Consider the following 22993-nt stretch of genomic DNA (forward strand, 5'->3'; position numbering starts at 1 on the left):
CAGAACATCCCTTCACTAATAAGAGCAGATCTAGTCAATTGCAAAACTATTGTACAAGATACACAAGTATAATATGATGTCATATGCATACTTTATTATTTCCTGAAATCCTTTCAGTTTCATTTTCAATTTCTTGTCGAATTTCATCAAAGTCAGTGTAGACCTGAAACACAGAAAGACATTCAATTGAAACAGCAACAGAGATGTGATTTTTTTTTAATTATAATTACCTCACCCACCCACCTACAATCTGACTTAAGAGAAAAATAGAAGGCGTTCTTTTCCTTCTGCACAAATCAGTGCAACAGCAGTAAATAGCTCAAAATGCCCTATAGGGCTATTAAACAGCACTCTTCAGCAATAAGTCTTCAAGTAGGTATAAGATACATAAGGATATTGTGTCTTACCTTGATAATTTCCTTTCCTTTAGTTGCACCATTCTGAACAGGTGGGTGTTATCCCCTCCTATCAGCAGATGGAGGTAGAAAAAAACCCAAACCTGATTTCATCAGAATAAGGTCTGATAATGCTGAGGTTTTCCTCTGAAAATCTGTCAAAGCAGCAGAAGGTTCTTTCATAACACACCTGTGCCCCATCAACCAGCTGCAAAGATTATCAAGCAAGCATAAAATCACATCTTAAATGTTTTAATGTAAGGCACTGTGTATATCTAGGAGTGCTACAGAAATAGTGTAGTAGTAGTATTATGGTACTTGCTACCCTACATATAGAAAAATGTCTTTTTTATTGTTGTTTTGTAGGCTGAAAAGGAAGTAGCAGAGGCTCCTGTGAGTCTAGGACACCAGTCTTCCAAGGACAGGTTTAGACTAATGGGGCTGACTAAAGGAATGAAAGATTAAGGTCTTACCTGGATAATCTTCTTTCTGTTAATCTTGAATAGATTCAGTATGTGAGGTGATCAATCTGTTCCCGCAAACTGGACTTGCAGAAGTGAGAATACTTACAAGCTTTGAGCAGTGGCATAGAGAGGGAGGTTGGTGCCCCACCACCCCATGTGCCCCTCCCCCCCCACTCTTCCTCGCCTCTTGAGCATCCCTGCCCCTCCCCCCATGTATCTCTTGAAATGTTCGCCGGCACGAGCAGCATCTTCCACCTGCTGCCCACACCAGCGTCGGCTCCCTTATCATGTCATGTCCTGGACCGGCAACCAACATGCGATGTCAGAAGGGAGTTGGTGCAAGCAACAGCTAGAAGATGCTGCTCGTGCCAGAGAACATTTAAAGAGGTACGCAGGGGATGGAGAGGAAGAGAGGTGCCAGCATCCCCCCAGGAAAATGGCGCCCAGGGCACTCTGTCCCCCTTACTATGCCACTGGTTTTGAGTACCTCTCACATGGAGGCAGAGCCCAGTGCACCCTCCAGTTATGTCCCAAAGAAATTGAGCTCCAAAGGAACAGAAGACAAAGAAGTAGAAGAATAGGGAATCTCCTCGCATACAATAAACAAATCGGTTCTGTTCCGTAACTTAGAAAACAAAAATTAGAATACTACATCATAACAATTGGAAAATAACCATAGAGAAACAACTGCTAGAGGTGGAGGAATACACTTACTCGTACTGGATTTCTTGGCATTTAGCAGTCTGGCTGACAGAAGATCTACTCCAGGCCTGAAATTCAGAAAGCACGTGATACAGAATATACAGAGGGCAGGGTGTTCGGAATCTGTAGTATATTAACAGAAAGAAGATTGTCCAGGTAAAAATCTAATCTTTCATTCAGTTACATCTGCTCAGCAGTCTGTACGTGTGGTGATGTACCAAAAAAGCTGATGTCTAGGGAGGGATCACAAGACCGAGGACCCACAAGTTGTGTCCTCCAGAGCCACCACATCCACTCTGTAAAATTTGGAAAAAGTATGCAGAGTAGAACAACAAATCTCTGTGGGGGGCACTGCCCAAGATCCACTCAGGAAGAGGCAACACTCTTAGTTGAGTGTACTATCTCTGGCAATGTACACCAAAGCTCTGGCAATGTACACCAAAGAGATGGCCATGTGAATCCACCTAGTAATAGAGGCCTTAGATGCTGACTTTCCAAGCCAGAAGTGGCTGGTAAGTAAAAACAGATGGTTAAAGGCGAAAGTCATTTGCCCTTTCCAAGTACTGGAGCAAAACCCTGCGGACATCCAGCTTCTTTAACACTCTATCCTGTTTGTCAGACCCTGTGGATTGAAAAGAAGGCAGACAAACCTCCTGGTTGACGTGAAAATCTGATACCACCTTTGGAAGAAAGAAGGGCACAGCATGGAGAGAGATGCCTTCATCCACGATTCATCCTGCAGTTCTGGAATTCACCATGCCGAAACAATCACCACCAGAAACAGTCCAATTGTGAGGTCCAACAGAGAAGAGTCCTTGAGGGGCTCATACAGAGCTTTAGCGAGACCCTTCAGAACATTAAGATTCCAGGTCGAAAAGAGACACCGTAGTAGAGGCCTCAATCACAGAGCTCCCCAGACAAAACTGATCACATCAGGATGAGCCGTCAGTGATCTTGCATCAGGAAGCAAGAAAAACTGGCCACCTGCACCTTGAGGGAGGCCACAGACTGGCCTTTTTCCAGCCCAGCCTGAAGGAAAGCTAGGATGACTGGAATGGGAGCCTGAAGCGTCACCACCCAGTCCTTTGCACACCATTGCTGAAAAGTCCGCCAGCCTTCTTTTCCTCTTTTACTTACTTTCCTTACAAAATGATTTGTTGCTTATAATAGCTCCTTTCAGTTTTTCCCACTGCTTTCCTACTTCTTCCAGATGATCCCATCCAGACAATTCCTTGATGTAATCAACCATCTGAACAAAATTCGTTTTTTAAAAGTCTAGAACCTTTACTTTTGAATGAGCTCTCTCTATACCTGTTCTAATATTAAACCACACCATGTGGTGATCACTGGATGCCAGATGATCACCCACTGTAACATCAGAAACACTTTCTCCATTTGTAAGCACTAAGTCCAGTATGGCCCCATACCACATGGGTTCCATTACCAAATGCTGGAACAGGATCCAGGATCTCCCTATTTTTAGGGGACCCCACAATAGGAATACCCCAATCAACATCAGGCATGTTAAGAACATAAGAATTACCGCTGCTGGGTCAAACCAGTGATCCATCGTGCTCAGTAGTCCGCTGACGCGGCGGCCCTTTGGTCAAAGACCAGTGTCCTAACTGAGACTAGCTTTACCTGCATACGTTCTGGTTCAGCAGGAACTTTTCTAATTTTATCTTGAATCCCTGGAAGGTGTTTTCCCCTATAATAGCCTCCGGAAGAGCGTTCCAGTTTTCCAACACTCTCTGGGTGAAGAAGAACTTCCTTACATTTGTACGGAATCGATCCCCTTTTAACTTTAGTAATACCTCCCCTTTTACAGCCATATACTGAATGTCTGCTATTAAATCTCTGCCCACTTCTGTCAGTGAATACATTTTCTATTCCCTCTTTCCAAATTAACCCACAGTGCTTCTTCCTTACTTTGCAGATCCTTTTCTTTCCTTTTCTTCACACTTCTTCCTCTACCCTTCTGTTGTAGTTCCTTCCTATTTCTCCTACTGTAAACCGCGTCGAGCTCTACGAACGTGGAGATGATGCGGTATACAAACCTAAGGATTAGATTAGATTAGATCCTGCAATTGTGTGGCTTTAATATGATCTTTAACATATAACAACACTCCCCCCTCCTTCCCCTCCCCTTTGGTCTTTCCTGAACAGATTATAGCCTGGTATATCTATATTCCAGTCATGGTTCTCTGTGAACCACGTCTCTGTGATTACCACTAAATCCAACTCAGCCTCTTCCATCACTGCCTCTAGATCCAGAACCTTCTTTTCCATACTTTGAGCATTACTATATGCTGCTTTCCAGATATTGTCCTCTTTTCTCATTTGTGTAGAGATATTTAGTGATTTACCTTGGGCCTTTGATTACCCTACCCCAATGATTCTAGTTTAAAGCCCTCTTCAGTAGGTTAGTCAGTCTGCTGCTGAAGACTCTTCCCTTCTTTTATAGATACACAATGTCCTTACTCAGCAGCCCTTGGAAAGTCATCTTATGGTCCAAAAAGCTGAAACGCTCTTGATGACACCATTCATGCAGCCATGCATTCATCTCCAGGACACAAGCTTCTCTACTCAGGCCTTTATCCTTGACAGGAAGGATCAACAAAAATACCACCTGCTCACTTGTCTGCTTCACTTTCTCTCCCAGAGCCACAAAGTCGTTTTTGATATGTTCGGAGGGGTACCTAGCAGCATCATTAGTGCCAACATGGATGAGCAGCATCTGATAATAGTCATTAGGCTTAATGAGTCTTGGCAAGCTCTCCGTAACATCTTGGATTTTGGCACCGGACAGATAGCACACCTCCCAGCACATCATGTCCAGTCTGAAGATGGAGGCCTCTGTACCCCTCAGAAGGGAATTAACAACCACCACTACCTTATACTTCCTAGTGATCACAGATTCAACAACTTTGGGGATTTAAAACTTTGGTCCTTCCTCTCCCTGTGATGCTCTCATCTCCTCCACTTCCAGGGCTGCATATCAGTTCTTCAGTTCAAGGGTAGATAGTCACATTATCAATCTTGCAGGGTCCTGTAATTTGAGTCCAGCTGCCCTCCCTCATCATGGCTTCTTTCCCACAGATCGATGAGGGGGTTCCAACCGCAACATCATCAAGATCGATTTATGAAAGGGTTACAGCAGCATCAGCACCCAGGGATGCATCCGTTTCGAGGGCCCATTTCTTATCCAAACAGGGCAAGAAAGCAGAGATTGACTCATTGGTTTCCATAGAACAGGGTGCAGGATATATTATGAATAAGGAAAAAGCTTTTTTGACTGTGCAATATCCTGTTATTCCTACAATTTATGTGTTCCCTAAGATCCACAAATCTCTCAATTCCCCTCCTGGGCGTCCAATTATTTCAGGTAATGGCTCTATTTTGGAACCCTTGTCTAAGTTGGTTGATTTTTTTCTGAGACCATTCGTCCCCAAGATTAAATCATATGTTAGAGATTCTGCTTTTATGATCAATATTTTGGAACAATATGATGGGGATTTGACAGATATTAAGTTAGTCACCATGGATATTGAATCTCTGTAAATGAATATTCCACAGCTTTCGGCCTTGGAGATTATAGAAAGAACACTTAGAGAAAGGAACACACATAAACGGGTACCTAATTATTTCATTTTGACCCTTGCTAGCATTGCCTTGACTAATAATTATTTTTGTTTTCAGGGCAATTTTTTTCAACAAATCAAAAACATAAGAACACAAGAACATAAGAGATGCCTCTGCTGGGTCAGACCAGTGGTCCATCATGCCCAGCAGTCCGCTCACGCGGCGGCCCTTTTGGTCAAAGACCAGTGCCCTAAATGAGACTAGCCCTACCAGCGTATGTCCTTGTTCAGTAGGAACTTGTCTAACTTTGTCTTGAATCCCTGGAAGGTGTTTTCCCTTATGACAGCCTCCGGGAGAGAATTCCAGTTTTCCACCACTCTCTGGGTGATGAAGAACTTCCTTACGGAATCTATCCTCTTTCAACTGCTATGGGCTCTTCGATGGCTCCAGACATTGCAAATTTGTATGTGGCCAATTTTGAATGTATTTTCCTTGAATTACATTTTTTTTAATGAAAATGTTGTTCTAAATAAGTGGTATATAGAAGATATTTTCATCTTGTGGAGGGGTAGTACAGAAAAGCTTTTAGAGCATCACCAATGGTTGAACACACAGGATGAGAATCTGAAATTTAAGATGCAGTATGATGATAAATCAATTACTTTTCTGGATATTAAGATCTATAAAACCAGATATAGTTTAAAGACCTCGATTTATAGGAAGGACACAGACAGAAATACTTATCTCCACTATACAAACTTCCATAATAAAGGTTTGAAGAAGAATCTTCCGTATGCTCAATTTTTGAGGCTAAGAAGATTATGCACTGATATGGATGACCTTGATTGACAAGCACCATCTATGATTAAAATTTTTTTGTCAAGAGGGTACCCAGAGGATTGTGTCAAGAAGTGCTTTGAAAGAGCACAGGCCAAACATAGGGATGAACTTCTGCATCCGGCCAGTATAACATCTAAACCAGATATTGTCTGTACTCTTAAATTTTCACATTTAGCTCATGATATAAAGGCATTATTAGAAAGAATTGGCATATATTGCAAACTCATGAATGTTTCCACAATTTGACACTCATTGTTGCCTTTTTAAGAAATAGGAATTTAAAGGATATGCTTTGTTCCGTCTACTCTACCTGACCCATTGATTGATACTGTTGGACCTCTAGGCCATGGTTCCCTGTGGCCATTGCTCTGTTTGTAGACACAGGATGTCTGTTTCCAGTTATGATCACCCATGTAAAGGAAAATTAGTTGCTTTGAAGGACCACAGTGATTGTAATTCTTAAAATGTCATTTACACCATAGTATGCCCATGTAAGAAATGGTATATTGGTAAAACGAAATGAATGGTGAAAACCAGAATAATAGACACAGGAGTTGTATTAGCAGGAACATACAGAGCACCCCTATTGTTGAGCATTGGTATGAGAAGGGACATTCAATTGATGGTTTGAAGTTTTTTGTCTTAAAAGTTATCAAGATTAGGTGGAGAGGGGGAGACCCAGATACTGTTTTATTGAAAGAAGAAAGCAGATCATTTTTTAATTTAATACAGTGACACCACATGGTCTAAATATGGAACTGGACCTTAGACCTTTTATTTAAGTTTTCTTGTCAATGTCCGATAACCTTGGTCTTTATAAGAAGTTGGAATATATAGCACTTCTTTGGTTCTTTCTGGTAATATGCGCTCTTGATTCTTATTTTTAATTTTTAATTTATTCATTTGCCTTTATTGTTGTTTATGCACCTGTTTTAGCTTTGTTTCCTTCTTTTTTTAGTTTAAATAAAGTTTATGGCATTGTGTGCATATTCATTGTTTTAGTTATTTGGCTAGAATTCTTTTTTGTAGTTCAGTTTTGTTAGATGGGTCTTGTTTTTATGCAGCATTCATGACGCTATGACGTTTTACATTTTCGTCCTTACGTAGCACTCAAGACGCCATGACGGTTTGTTCACCTGTTTTTGTTTTGGTTCCTGTTTTGCCTTCACAGTCATTTTTTGAGTTCCTGTTTCATTTAGATTTTTTCATATATCTTTATTTATCTAGTTGATTTATTTTAGTATTTGTTTTATTGTACCATCATGTGACTTTTTTTCAATTGATACGTCATTACGTTCTGACATTGATCTATTTAATCCGGCACCTTCAGCGGTATTTTTTCCTTTTAAACACATTTGCAAGGAAGGGGACTTCAGCTTCAAGCACGGAGCTTCAAAGTACGGTTTTTGAAGTAAGTTCAATTTAGTTTTTAGCCACCTTTATTCCTTTTAATTGGCGCTGTAGATGGTAGCGATTAGTTGGCTTTTTTTTTTCTTACTTTTTTTTTTCTTACATTGTTTACATTTGATTTGTCTGTTTTAAATTCTTATTGACTTTAAAACTTCTTTTTTATATTTGACGGCACATTTCACTTTTATGAGAAAATTTTACTCTGTACGGACCCGACTTGCAATGCTATGGCAGGTCTGTTCTGTCTATTAAGGCCTTTCAAAAGTTAGCCATGGCATTAGAAATCTGTCCAGCGTTTCCCTATTAAATTTTAATTCTAGATGTCAACAGCCTGCTCACTTATTATGTTTATTATATACAAAGTAACTGACCCCTAAGGATAAACTGTCACTAGAGGGTGATCAAAAGGTGTATAAAATGCTCAGAGATATGAAACTCTGAAAGGAAGGCTGAAAAACCTCCCTTGAAGTAAGAGTTTACCTTCCAGTCATTGCAGCTTTATAAAGTTCTGATCATGCTCGATGACTTGGCATGACTTAAAATAATATTAAAGTCTTTCACTTATTTAGAGTACGATGATATCTTCTCTCTTTCTTCATTATATCAATAATGCATACAGTCACTGCATAGGTATAGTGAAAACAATATCACTTAGTAGAGAATGACACGGGGAAAAAATCTGTCCCCGTCATCGCCCCGTCCCCGGCCCACCATCCTCTGCACCGCCCCGTCACCGCCGTTCCCTTCACCGCCCCGTCACCGCCATCCCTTTCACTGCCCCGTCACCGCCACTGCCATCCCATTCACCGCCCCGTCACTGTCCCCGCTGCATCCATATAAGCCTTAGTACTGTAATATTTAGCTTATTCCTTTCTTATAAATCAAAGTTCCTGCTGCTGAACTAGAGAAAGAGATGTTCAGCTGCCAGGGCTTTGTTTATAAATTTTTATCAACACAACTAATATACTACTTTATCCTAAAGCAAAAAATAAATAAATAAATATAATTTTTTTTTCTACCTTTGTTGTCTGGTTTCTGCTTTCTACATCTTCTCATTCAATTCCTTCCATCCACTGTGTGTCTTCTCTCTGCGTCTTCCATTTGCTGTTACTGTGCCTCTCCCTTCACCCCCCCCCAATTGGTCTAGCACCCATCTTCTTCCCTCCGCTCCCCCATAGTCTGACATCTGTCTTCTTCCCACTCTGTCTTCCACATTTCCCTTCGGGGTCTGTTCCTCTCCACCCTCCTTCAATGTCTGTCCTATTCCTTTCCACCACTACCCTTCCCTCCCTCCTTTACCATATGTTCCTTTCTACTACCCTTCAGCTCCTCTCGCGTGGCCTATCTATCTACCTTCCTCCCTCTTATTTTCATGGCACGTTACAATGTAATTTGTGCAAGCCACTGGAGCCTGCGAGCTCGGTCCCTGTCCCATCCCCACAAACCATCTTGCTTCTGTGCTCCTATTTTCTCCATTTCTAATATCTCCCCTATGTATCTGTCATTGCCCCCCCCGTGTCCATATACCATCCCCATGGCATGTCCCCTTTATGTCTCTGTCCCTATGCCCCATGCACATAATTTCCCCTCTTTCTGTTACCTTCCTGTGTCCAGATTTCCCCTATCTTCCTCTTCCATACCAGTGTGTCTCTGCTTTTCAACCCCATCTAGCTTCTGGCTCACCTGCCTGTCCTTCCCTTTCTTTCCTGCTGTGGGTTTTTCTTTCCGTCTTCATCCCCTTGGCCCAGAATCCTTTTCCCTTTCACTCCCTCCTTCCAGTTTGAGCCGGGAACATGAGCGATCGCATGGTCCCCGCAGCCACCACCCGCCTGCCCAATCGATCCTAGTGTTTAGCCAGCTCTCTCCCTTCTCCTCACCTTAGTTTGTAGGTTTTCTTTTTCGGCGACCTGCACGCGCGGCTGCTCAGTGTTCAATCTTCTGCTCTGCTGCAACTTCCTGTTTCTGGTTGCGTCAGAGCAGAAAATCGAAACTGAGCAGCAGCGGGTGCGCGGCTCTCTGATAGCGTGCGGGTCGCCAAAAAAGAAAACCTACAAACTAAGGTGAGGAGAAGGGAGAGAGCTGGCTAATCACTAGGATCGATTGGGCAGGGGCGTGTGGCTCCGGGGACCGCGCGATCCTTCATGCCTCACTGCGGGGACAAGACCATTCACCGCCCCACGGGGCGGTGAATGGCCTTGTCCCCGTCGCCGCAGCGATTGCTAGTTTTCGTTCCCCGTTTCGGCAGGTCACCCGCAGCTAAATGCGGTGGCCGCGGGTAAACCGCCACCGTGTCATTCTCTATCACTTAGCTTGCAAACAGGGTTTATGGGGTCCCAACGTGGCCCCGTTTCGTTCCCTGCCTCAGGAGACCCGACTGGTTTGTTTTCAAAATGGTTCCTGTATGTTGTTCAGAATATGCCTAGTTAGCTTTGTGACATGCAATCGTATCTGACATGCAATGTCTCAATATCAGTGTGGGTGGGAATCCAATACTCACACTGAAAAACATGACTTAGTAACATTCACTAGGCTAATCATGGGGATGCGAAAGAGTTCTAAAATGATACATACCGCTGCTGGGTGGTTAATGAAGTGTCTTCTAAGTATCAAAAAGATTTCAACCGCCAGAAAAACCACGGTCCACTAACGCTCATTTTCTAGAATGAAAAACGACATGAAGTCGGACGTCATGATGAGGCACCGAATGACGTCAGTGTCAACGACAGCTCCAAAACCGGAGCTGTCAATATGAAGTGTAACTGCAACTATTAAATTATCGATGCTCAGCAATACAAAGAAAATTAAAGAAATGCCAGCCACTCGATCTCATTGTTGAGTCCATGTGGGTGTTGAGAGTATAGATCCATTTTTGTTCCTTTTTCCACAGGATATGTGCTACATCACCGCCTCTGGTGGTAGACACCATGTCCAAAATCGAGTATTGCAGATCTGACAGACTGTGTTGTTTCTCTAACCAATGAGAGACCAAAGGGGCTTCTTTGACTCCCAAGCGAATCCTACTGATGTGTTTAATATTATTTTAAGTCATGCCAAGTCATCGAGCGTGATCAGAACTTTATAAAGCTGCAATCACTGGAAGGTAAACTCTTACTTCAAGGGAGGTTTTTCAGCCTTCCTTTCAGTTTCATATCTCTGAGCATTTTATACACCTTTTGATCACCCTCTATTGACAGTTTATCCTTAGGGGTCAGTTACTTTGTATATAGTAAATATCTTTCTGACCTTCAGTTCTTATATTTAATATCCCTGAATTTACTTAAGGAAGTACACTTATGCTTGGCTGATATGTATACTTTTATTCCATTTTTTAATATGTTTGTGCATTTTTTAGTCGTTTTAGCTGACAATGGATGAATGAATAAACATCTTTATGTGAACCTGTTTTATTTCACTGCGTTATTTGCAAGGTATGTGTATGCACTTTATTACCTTTGGTTTGCTGTGATTTTTATTTTATGCAAAGCTATTATGTTCTTGTTAATATATACATATATTTCTTATCTTGTGCTACCATAAGCCCTTTAAAAATGAATTTTTGAATTTTATAATTTGGCATAATGTTATATGTTTTAACTTCGGAGAGTCACGTGATGACATGAACGAGTGAAGACGTCTCCTCGTTCACTCCGGGGCAGCCCTGCTAAACTTTCTGTAAATTGCCGATTCCCTACCAACCTGATCCGCGCGAGTGGTATCGGACACTCTCCACCATTGTATGGATCGCTATCTTACCAGGTCGCAGGAATCCATGCAGCCAAAAACGGCGAGAAAGGACAGAGAGCGTGCAAGACCCGTGAATCCCAAGATGGCGGCGAGCCCCACGACGGCGGTCTCTGGCCTCACTGAATCGGCCTTGAGCGACATTAAAACGGCGCTAGCACAGGTATTGGGGCCCCAGATGGAGACGCTTACTGCCCAAATAGCTAATATCGAAACACTAATGGCAACAGCCGCAGCCCGCACAACGGAACTTGAAAAAAGAGTGTCGGACTTGGAAGACTCCTCTGCGGCACGGGACACAGATCTTGACGCACTGCGGGCGCAGGTTAGAGCTCAGGCAGACAAACTCGATGATCTGGAGAACAGATCACGTCGCTCTAACCTGCGTCTGATGGGCATTCCCGAGACACTGACGGATCGCTCGCTATCGGAGCAATTGGAGGGCTGGCTTCGGGCGGAATTTGACTTGCGTCCTTCGATGGGGCCCCTGCGCATTGAGCGGGCACATCGTTTAGGCCTCAGACCCGGCCTGGAAGCGCGCCCACGTGTTGTGATCTTAAAGCTTTTAAACTTCCAACACAAGGTTGAATTGCTTCGCCAATACAGGACCATGAAAGACAACTTGAAATTTGATGGTAATCCGGTCCACATTAGCCAAGACTTTTCAGTAGCCTTGCAAGAACGGCGAAGACCTTACTATCCTTTATGTTCCCGCCTAGTGGATCTGAAACAACGTTTTCAATTTAATTACCCAGCTCAGCTGAAGATTCAATGTAATGGAATCTGGAAATCTTTCCAGACCCCAGAGGCCGCGGATGATTACATAAAACAACTAGTGGTCCCGAGTGAGTGAGTTGACTGATCCTGGTTTGGCCACGGGTTCGAACGGGCCTGTGGCTGATATGGACATCTGGGCTTAATTGATCTTGAGGACTGAATACTTTATGGCTTCTAAAGTTGGGACTGACATTCACACGTTAGGGTTGCCCTGGAGGGGTCATCTTTAGTGACTCTAGATCTCCTGTATGGGGGTTCTTGGGTTTGTGCATAGGGAAGTTGGGGTTGGGAATTGTTTTGGGGCAGCAGCGGTATGGTATAGTGTTATTTGCAGTTTTGTTTTTTATGATTTGAAAAATTATGTACAGCTGAATGGATGGTCTGACTGGGGGTTGAGTGTTGGTCCTTGGGGCGAGGCTGGGCGCCCTGGGACACATGTTCATGGATGGCACAGATATCTTACTGGGCAGGATATAGATTCTTATGGGTGATCGAAAATTGCGCATACTCTCCTGGAATGTATCGGGGATAACCTCACCAGTAAAACGCACTAAAATATTGACGCAACTTAAACACCATTCTGCAGATATAGCTTGCTTACAGGAGACAAGGCTTACTGATAGTGAACATCTGAAACTTAAGAGAGGCTGGGTTGGAGAGGTACACTTTGCTTCCTCACCTGGGAAGAAAGCTGGGGTGGCCATATTGATTCGCAAAGGCTTTTTGGGTGTAATACGGGTCCTGCGACGTGACCCTCAGGGTCGATACATCTTGGTGAGAGTGGAGGGGCCCGGTGGGACTTTTAGACTATTGGTGGGTTACGGTCCCAATAGCTATCAACATTCATTTTTTCAGAATTTGGTGAATATTTGTGTGCAGGATCCGGGTGGCCCCTTAATTTTGGTGGGTGACCTGAATCAGGTACATAATCCGGCTATGGACCGTTCCGGGTTGACAAGTGTGACCAGGGTGGGGCAGGCTAGAGGCATTCCCTACGTATGTCGAGCCTTGGGATTGGTGGACCCATGGAGATTACTACATCCGACAGAACGGGACTATACACACCAGTCTAGAGCTCATGGCACCTTTTCCAGAATAGACTACATATTACTTTCCGAGACATTGTTTGCTAAGGTCACTGAGGCCACGATAGACCCATTGGAAATATCAGATCATAATATGATCTGGCTTGACGTGACATTGGGTGGTCAACCGGGTCCCGGGCCGGGATGGCGCTTTCCCTCTTACTTACATACTGATGCTCAATTTAAATCATTTCTACTTGAAAAGTGGGAGGCCTACTACACACATAACGCCCAACATGTTGATCAACCAACTCTATTTTGGGACACTGCTAAGGCGGTATTGCGTGGCGATATTATTGCCTATGTCGCGACTAGAACCCGTCGAATCGTGTATCGCATAATACACCTTGAACGACAGTTAGTAACGCTGAAACAGGCTTTATTGCGAGACCCCTCAGAGGCCAACAATGAGGCATATAGGGCGGTGTTAGTGGCACTTAATTCCTTAATTCATGAACGTACTAAGAAACTCTTATTTTACCGTAAATTCCATTTTTACAAATATGGTAATAAGGCCGGGAAACTGCTAGCATCCATAACAAAAAGTTGGAAGGGATCTAGATATATCCCCACGATACGGGAGAGTCCTGGAAACTTTTTAACCTCACCAGGAGACATCTCGGCCGGCTTTCAGAAATATTTTGAGGCCTTTTACGCGTCCCCTGGCCCTTAAGCGGGTCCAGATGTGCGTAACTATCTTGCAGACGCGGGACTGCCTTGCCTGACGGCTGCCCAGATATCCAGGTTAGATCGTCCACTGAATGTGCTTGAGGTGACCCAGGCCATACAAAAATTGAGATCTTGCACTGCACCAGGACCAGATGGCTATTCACCCGAGTTTTATAAGATCTTGTCCCCGGCTATAGGCACTTCCCTGTTGGATTATTATGTATCTATTCAGGAAAGTGGGGCTTTCCCCCGACACTGTAATGTAGCCCTGATCACATTGATCCCGAAACCACCCGACGAAATTGAATCCTATCGGCCAATCTCATTATTAAATGTAGACGTTAAAATACTGGCTCGAATCTTGGCTGACAGGCTAGCCCATATTTTGCCCTCCATTATTGTACCTGAACAAGTGGGCTTTGTTAAGAACCGACAATCTACGATTAATGTTCGCCGGATACTCTTAGCTTACTCTCGTGCACAGCAGGAGCAGCGCCCGGGCTTGCTAGTTGGACTTGATGCAGCTAAGGCCTTTGATAAAGTTCATTGGCATTACCTGTTCCAGGTCCTACACTACATAGGGATCCCTACTAGTTTCATGTCCTCCGTGCAAGCTTTATATGCTGGTCCAACAGCCTCGGTGTTGGTCAATGGAGTGAGATCTTCCCCGTTTGAAATAGGTAGGGGGACCAGACAGGGATGTCCACTATCTCCTTTACTTTTTCTGTTATATTTGGACCCATTGCTACGCACCTTCCTAAGAGATGATGTCAGAGGGTGAGTCGCAACTACGAGTGCTAGCCTTTGCGGACGACCTCTTGCTTGCACTGGGTGACCCCCATAGTTCTCTACCACGGGCGTTGGAAATATTAGACAAATTCCATATTTATTCGGGCCTGGAGCTAAATAGGCAGAAATCTTTAGCACTTCCTACACTATTAGAGGTACAACGGACTTGGCCGGGAGTCTTTCCATTGCAGTGGGCCACCTCTTCCTTGACGTACTTAGGAGTGATTATTCCTAGGGATTTAAATAGCTTATACACTGCCAATGTTTTGCCCTTACTTCGTCGAACTTCTAGTACCTTGCATGGCTGGCGACAACTTCCTCTCTCCCTGTCTGGCCGTATAGCACTATACAATATGATGATACTACCCCAATGGATATATATTTTACAAATGCTACCAGTTATGTTATCTGCACAACATATAGCACTCCATAGGTCTCACTTGTCTAAGTTTTTGTGGCAGGGTAAACGAGCGAGGATTGCTTTAGCCAAGCTTATGCTGCCGCTCGCTCAAGGGGGGGTTAGGATTGCTATGTATAGCCAGATTCAATCTTGCATGTCAGTTACGTCACATTCATGATTGGTTTTGCAATACTACAGACTTCTCATTACCTGTGATTGAATGTTTTTCTTTTCAGCCATTCCATTTTAGCTATCTTCTTCATGCTCCCAGGTTGCCAGACTTACCTCAATTGCTGCTTCACCCGCTTTTGCCAGCAATGCGTAAAGCCTGGAAATCATTATGTAAGATACTACAGACTACTCCACACAATACACCATATCTACCCATAGCTGGCAATGGGGACTTCTTACCTGGCTTGAACTCCACAGTGTTTCGACGTTGGGCATGTGCAGGCCTTACTTATGTGTTCCAGACAGTGCAACCTACCGGTTCTCCACTCTCCTTTAGCGACCTGCAGGAGAAATTTCAGCTACAGTCCACGGATTGGTTGGCATGTCGACAACTCCAACATTATCTACATGCTTTATCCCCGGCGGGGCTATGTGAAGATGTTCAGAACAACTTCCAGGAGGCACTTTCCCTTACAGCCCAGGAGTCCATACCGCTTCGTTTCTATCATAAGTGGCTGCAGGAGCGTGCTGGTGCCTTGGACTTTTCCTACCTGGCTCAGAAGTGGACTGCTGACCTCCAATTACCTATTTCAGCCGACGTGATCCGAAAGGGCCTGTGTGTCGGTAGAACCACTACTATATCCGCAGTGGAGAGGGATCGGAATTACAAGTTCCTCTTACGAGCCTTCTATACACCGAAGAGGACACATGTTATGGGGCTTAGCGCGGGACACAGTTGCGGGAAATGTGCTTGTCCTATGGCATCGTTTGGACACATGTTCTGGTCATGCCCCATGATATCTTCCTTTTGGATACAAGTGGTGACTTGGGTGGCGAGACTTTGGAATTGTTCTTGGAGACTACACCCCAGCTTCCTTTTTACTATGCAGATTCGATTTCACCCGCCGAAACCAGGCTGTGCAGCCTTCCTCCGTAAAACGGTACTGCTGGGACGGAAATGTATCTTACTACAGTGGCTATCGCCACAACCCCCAACCATCTCACAATGGAGAACATTAATGCTACAACAAATGTTATTGGAACGTCGGGAGATTGTGGACATGTCGACCAAACCTGGACGTCTGTTTTATCACTGTTGGTACTCATTTATGTTCAACACCAAATTTGGAATATTTGAGTTATTTATTTGCACCTTTCCTTTTCTTTGACATGTTACTGCTGCTGCCGGGGTGAGGGGGTGGGTGGGTGGGTGGGGGGTTTGGAGGGTGGGGATTGGATTTATGGTATGTTCTGAAAATGCTTTGCTATGAGCTTTGTTATTCTTGTGTTATTTAATAATAAAAATGATTCAACATATGTTTTAACTTCTTTGATTAAATTATGAAGAGGTGGCTATTCATCAGCTGTTTAGTAAATGGAGTTTTGAATATATACTTTTATTTTTATTATGATTTGCCATATATTTTAATAAGTGCTTTATGTATTAGTGAGGGTTTATTGTGTTCACATCTTTGATGTTGGTGCTGTTTTAGCTGTACACACATTCCTTATAGAGAACTAGGGATCTGTTTATTTAATGCTCACAATGAATTCACTATGAATTTGTGTTATTTTTTCATTTATGTATTTACAAAATGTTTTTTTATTGTAACAGTACCAATAAGATAAGTTGCTCATCATTTCATATTCTGCTCTTTTCACTGGTTTTCAGCATTATATCTGCTTAATTTCTCTTCTCCTCCCTGTTTCTTACTTTAAAAAAAACACAAAAAAGCAAAAAAAAATAAACCCTTCTCTTTCCTCTGTTAAATCTTATTTCCTCTTCCTCTTCATAGGAATAAGGGTAAGACTTATAGTCCCACCATATATAGAGACCCAAATAATCAGGACTACTCAAATCAAGTCACTTCACAACCAATCAAGATGACCTTTATTCTATGCAATCACTGTGGTGCTTTAATTCCAAGACATACTATTTGGAGGCTTAAGGCTTGCCCCATCTGTCTTCAACTTGCTAGTATTAAGGAGGAGCTCTGCAAACTTAAACAGGAATTGAATACAATTAAAGCAGCTTTCATCACTCCACAAAATCATACCAACTTACCATCTCTACCTCAAAGAATAAAACAGCCCAGGAATAAAAGGGTCACAGTAGGCTCAGGAAGACTGCGACATGTAACACAGAAACATCCACCTTCACAAATATTACCTCTACAGAATTCATTCGTTCCACTAGTGCACTGCGATACTCAAGAAAACAGAAGGGAGGTGGGACTGGAACCAATGAAGGTAACTCAAGAGAGCAAGCACACCCTAAGCACAAATAAAAAGGCCAAAAACAGAAAACTATTACTGTTGGGGGATTCCATCATCAGAGGCATTAACCTTGGAACACAAGGCGAGGAGACCAAAATAGTGAAATGTCTTCCAGGATCCTCAGCTACCAGGAGTTCCAGGCAAATACAGACTATAATTAAGGAAGAAACTAAGGATTTTAACACTGATGTTGTCATCCATCTGGGAACAAATGATCTGGTCAACAACTCCACACTTGCAGCACAGAAAGCTTTATGGGAGCCTGGTGAGGGCGTGAAACCTTTTGTAAACACTTTAGCTTTTTCTGAAATACTGCCTGCATATGGAAAGGGAGAGCAAAGAGTGAAAAACACAGAGGACTTTAAAAGATGGCTCAAAGCCTGGTGTCATCAAGAAGGCTTCAGGTACATAGGAGGATGGGGAAATACATGGAAGGACAAGAAGCTATATTGCACTGATGGGCTACATATTACTACAGCAGGAAAAAGAAACCTTGCAGAGAAATTTAGACAATATTTTTCTAGGCATTTAAACTAGAAGGTGGGGGTGGTGTATGTACGAAGGACAATTATAGAGACCACCCCTGGCAAAAGAAAAGATGTGATAGTAGTAAAGACTGCAACATAAGCAATATCAGCAACTCATTTCTTAGTATTGCAACGAAAAGTGAAACGAAACAAAAATCCATACGAAAAAGGAGATTATCATTGAAAAATGGCTGGAAAGCGATGACCACAAATGCTCACAGTCTAAGCAACAAAGTTCATGATCTGCAAGCCCTGATGTTAGAGGCAGATCTAGATATTGTCGCTATCACAGAGACATGGTTCAGTGAATCACATAGATGGGATGCAAACATACCGGGATATGATCTTTTTAGGAAGGACAGAGATGGTCAAAAAGGTGGAGGAGTAGCTCTCTATGTAAAGATCAATATCCAAGCGACCAAAATGTAAGGGACCTGGGGAGACGAAAAAGCGATATGGATTGCTCTGAAAAGAGAAGATGGAACTTCTATCTATGTGGGTATAGTCTACAGACCTCCGACTCAATCACAGCAAATTGATAAGGATCTGATTGTGGATATCCAAAAGTTTGGAAGGAAAGAGGAGGTTCTCCTGTTGGGAGATTTCAACCTGCCGGATGCGGACTGGAATGTTATGTCTGCAGAATCGGAAAGAAGTAGGGAGATTGTGGATGCCTTTCAAGAGGCTCTGCTCAGACAAATGGTGACGGAACCCACAAGGGAAAAAGCGATATTGGATCTGGTCCTCACAAATGGAGAGAGTATCTCTAATGTTCGAGTGGGTACTCACCTGGGAAGTAGCGATCATCAAACGGTTTGGTTTGATATAACGGCTAAAGTGGAGAGCAGCCGCACGATACTTAAAGTCCTAGATTTCAAACGTACGGACTTTAATGCTATGGGAGAGTACCTGAAGAAAGAGCTGTTAGGATGGGAGGACATAAAAGAAGTGGAAAGACAGTAGTCTAAGCTGAAAGGAGCGATAAAAATGGTTACGGACCTTTATGTGAAGAAAATCAATAAAAACAAGAGAAAAAGGAAGCCGATATGGTTCTCCAACCTAGTGGCTGAAAAAATAAAGGCGAAAGAGTTGCCATTCGTGAAATATAAAAAAAGGCGAAAGAGTTGGCATTCGTGAAATATAAAAAAAACCAAGAAGAGGAGAGCAGAAAGGACTACAGGGTGAAACTGAAAGAAGCCAAGAGAGAGATACGTCTGGCGAAAGCACAGGCGGAAGAACAAATGGCTTAAAAATGTAAAAAAGGGAGAAAATTTTTTTTTCAGATATATTAGTGAAAGGAGGAAGATGAAAAATGGAATTACTAGGCTAAAAGATGCTGGGAACCAATATGTGGAAAATGATGAGGAGAAAGCGAATGTGCTAAACAAATACTTCTGTTCTGTGTTCACAGAAGAAAATCCTGGAGAAGGACCGAGATTGTCTAGCAAAGTTACACGAGAAAATGCAGTAGATTCTGCGCCGTTCACGGAGGAGGTGTTTATGAGCAACTTGAAAAACTGAAGGTGGACAAAGCGATGGGACCAGACGGGATCCATCCCAGGATACTAAGGGAGCTCAGAGAGGTTCTAGCGAGTTCTATTAAAGACTTGTTCAACAAATCTCTGGAGATGGGAGTGATTCCTGGGGATTGGAGGAGAGCGGATGCGGTCCCTATTCATAAAAGTGGTCACAGGGATGAAGCAGAAAACTACAGGCCGGTGAGCCTCACTTCAGTTGTTGGAAAAATAATGGAAGTTTTGCTGAAAGAAAGGATAGTGTACTTCCTTGAATCTAATGGGTTACAGGATCCGAGGCAACATGGCTTTACAAAAGGTAAATCGTGTCAAACGAACCTGATTGAAATTTTTGATTGGGTGACCAGAGAGCTGGATCGAGGACATATGCTAGATGTAATTTACTTGGATTTCAGCAAAGCCTTTGATACAGTTCCTCATAGGAGGCTCTTGAACAAACTTGAAGGGCTGAAGTTAGGACCCAAAGTGGTGAACTGGGTCAGAAACTGGCTGTCGGACAGACGCCAGAGGGTGGTGGCTAATGGAAGTCGCTCGAAGGAAGGAAAGGTGAGTAGTGGAGTCCCTCAGGGATCAGTGCTGGGGCCAATCCTGTTCAATATGTTTGTGAGCGACATTGCTGGAGGCTTAGAAGGAAAAGTGTGCCTTTTTGCAGATGATACCATGATTTGTAACAGAGTAGACACTGAAGAGGGAGTGGAAAATATGAAAAAGGATCTGCAAAAGTTAGAGGAATGGTCTAATGCCTGGCAACTAAAATTCAATGCAAAGAAATGCAGAGTAATGCATTTGGGGATTAATAATAGGAAGGAACCGTATATGCTGGGAGGAGAGAAGCTGATATGCACAGACGGGGAGAGGGACCTTGGGGTGATAGTGTCCGAAGATCTAAAGGTGAAAAAACAGTGTGACAAGGCAGTGGCTGCTACCAGAAGGATGCTGGGCTGTATAAAGAGAGGCGTAGTCAGTAGAAGGAAGAAGGTGTTGATGCCCCTGTACAAGTCACTTGCAGTATTGTGTTCAATTTTGGAGACTGTATCTGGCGAAGGACGTAAGAAGACTTGAGGCGGTCCAGAGGAGGGCGACGAAAATGATAGGAGGCTTGCGCAAGAAGATGTATGAGGAGACTGGAAGCCCTGAATAGGTATACCCTAGAGCAGGGGTGTCGAACTCAATCAGAGAAGGGGCCAAAATCTAAAATCCAGCCTAAATCGCGGGCCGAATGGTTTACTGACATAAACTGACAATGTTAACCAGAAATGTGAATTTAAAATGAGTGGAACAATCTTTTCCTTAACAGTGCTGTTAACCAACTCACATGCTATCAAGCAAAACAGTAATATTGGTATCAAGCAAAACAGTAATATTGGAATGTACCTAAAATGCTCATTGTTTTGTTTTCTGGCTAGATGTCTGACACCGTTTTCCCCGTATCAATGAGTCAATGTTCGGTTTTATTTCTTGGGCTGTAGCAACCCGCAAAACAGCATGGAGGTTGTCATCGGTAATGCATGATCTGTGCTTGTTTTTGTTCAGATTCATTATTGAAAACATCTGTTCACAAAGATAGGTGCTCCCGAACATGGATAGAATACGGGCAGCATGAAGTCGGAGCTCTGGCATTGAGTCAGGGGGCAGTAGAGGGTAGAAGTCCTCAATTTCAACATTGTCAGACTGAAGCTCTATTATCTCCATCTGAAGATGATGGGGCACATTGTTGACATCAACTGTAAAAGGATTGGCAAAGATGTCAAAGCCTGAGTGCTGTGTTCTAAAGTCAGAGAAGCGCCGCTCAAATTCACTTAGTAAACGGCTAACTTTGGTAGCCAGCCGACTGCAAGGAAAAGTACCAGAAATAGTGGTTGAGATACTCAAACAAACGGGAAAGTGGGCAAGATTGTCCTGTTCCAGTTGGGACTTCCATAGTTGAAGTTTACGCTGGAATGCTGTGATCATGTCAGACATCTTCGTGATGACTTGTTTGCGTCTCTGCAGCTTCAGATTCAGTTGGGCGAGATGCTCGCATATGTCACACATCATAGCAAAATCACATAGCCAGGCGGGATCCGACAGATCAGGCAAGGGCTTTCCTTTACTTTCCATGAAAAGAGCAATTTGTTCTCTGAGCTCAAAAAATCTTTTGAGGACTGCGCTCTTGCTCAGCCATCTTACTTCTGTGTGGTATGGCACGTCTCCATGCTCTGCACCCACCTCCTGTAAAAACTGCTGGAACTGGCGATGATTCAGGCCACGTGCCCTTATAAAGTTAATAGTTTTAATGACTGGTCATTATGTCATTCATGTCCAGAACTTTTCCACACATAGCCTCTTGGTGGATAATGCAATGATAAGTAATCAAGGGTGTGTGGCAGTGACTTTTTTGCATTCTTTCCTTCATTAGTCCAACCAAGCCTTTCTTTTCTCCGCACATTGAAGGTGCGCCATCGGTAGTTAGCCCCACCAACTTTTCCCAGGGTAATTTAAAATTATTTATAGATTTCTCCACAGCCTCAAATATATCTCTACCAGTCGTCGTCCCATGCATGGCAGCTACATCCAAAAGTTCCTCAGTGACAGAGAGGTCGGTCTTCGTAGCACGTATAAAGATGGACAGCTGCGCTGTATCAGTGTTGTCTGTGCTTTCATCGATAGCAAGTGAAAAAGCGAGATAACTGCATGCCTGTTTGGCCAGCTGTGATGATAGATTTCCTGAGAGTTCTTGAACTCTGTCTGCAATGGTGTTTCTTGACAAACTGACAGTTTGAAAACTCTGTATCTGGTTTTTTTTACATAGTTCCCCCCCCCCCCCCGACGTCCGATTCACCCCAAGCAGGACCGCTCGCACGCACCTGCACCCCCACCCCGAAGGACCGCCAACTCCCCGACTCCCAACACGATCGGGGCAAGAGGAGCTCAAGCCCTCTTGCCCCAGCCAACCGCGGCACCCCCGACACGATCGGGACAAGAGGGAGCTCAAGCCCTCTTGCCCCCCCGACTCCCCGACACGATCGGGGCAAAAAGGAGCCCAAGCCCTCTTGCCCCGCCGATTCCCCAACTCCCTGACAATATCGGGCCAGGAGGGAGCCCAAGTCCTCCTGGCCCTGGCGACCCCCCCCCCCCCCGCTAGTTGTTCGGGCCAGGAGGGAGTCCAAACCCTCCTGACCACGGCGACCCCCTACCCCTACCCCGCACTACATTACGGGCAGGAAGGATCCCAGGCCCTCCTGCCCTCGATGCAAACCCCCCTCCCCCCATCAACCGCCCCCCCCCCAAGAACCTCCGACCCCCCTGGCCAACCCCCACGACACCCCCACCCCCCTTCCCCGTACCTTTCTGTAGTTGGCCGGACAGACCGGAGCCAAACCCGCCTGTCCGGCAGGCAGCCAACGACGGAATGAGGCCGGATTGGCCCATCCGTCTCAAAGCTCCGCCTACTGGTGGGACTTAAGGCTCCCGGGTCTATTCTGATTGGCCCAGGCGACTTAGGCCCCACCAGTAGGCGGAGCTTTGAGACGGATGGGCCAATCCGGCCTCATTCCGTCGTTGGCTGCCTGCCGGACAGGCGGGTTTGGCTCCCGTCTGTCCGGCCAACTACAGAAAGGTACGGGGAAGGGGGGTGGGGGTCGGCCAGG

At 44.1% G+C, this 22993-nt stretch overlaps 1 protein-coding gene across 1 annotated transcript in view; it reads right to left on the reverse strand.

The window, feature by feature from the left end:
- DNM1L (dynamin 1 like) overlaps positions 1-22993 on the reverse strand; it is a 245696-nt gene that overhangs the window by 165402 nt on the left and 57301 nt on the right. The window contains exon 4 of the mRNA XM_033953060.1: positions 92-163. Coding sequence (XP_033808951.1) covers positions 92-163 — 72 coding nt within the window. The remainder of the gene's footprint in view (positions 1-91; positions 164-22993) is intronic.

Source organism: Geotrypetes seraphini, chromosome 7 (genome assembly GCF_902459505.1).
Source record: "Geotrypetes seraphini chromosome 7, aGeoSer1.1, whole genome shotgun sequence".
Taxonomy (NCBI): domain Eukaryota; kingdom Metazoa; phylum Chordata; class Amphibia; order Gymnophiona; family Dermophiidae; genus Geotrypetes; species Geotrypetes seraphini.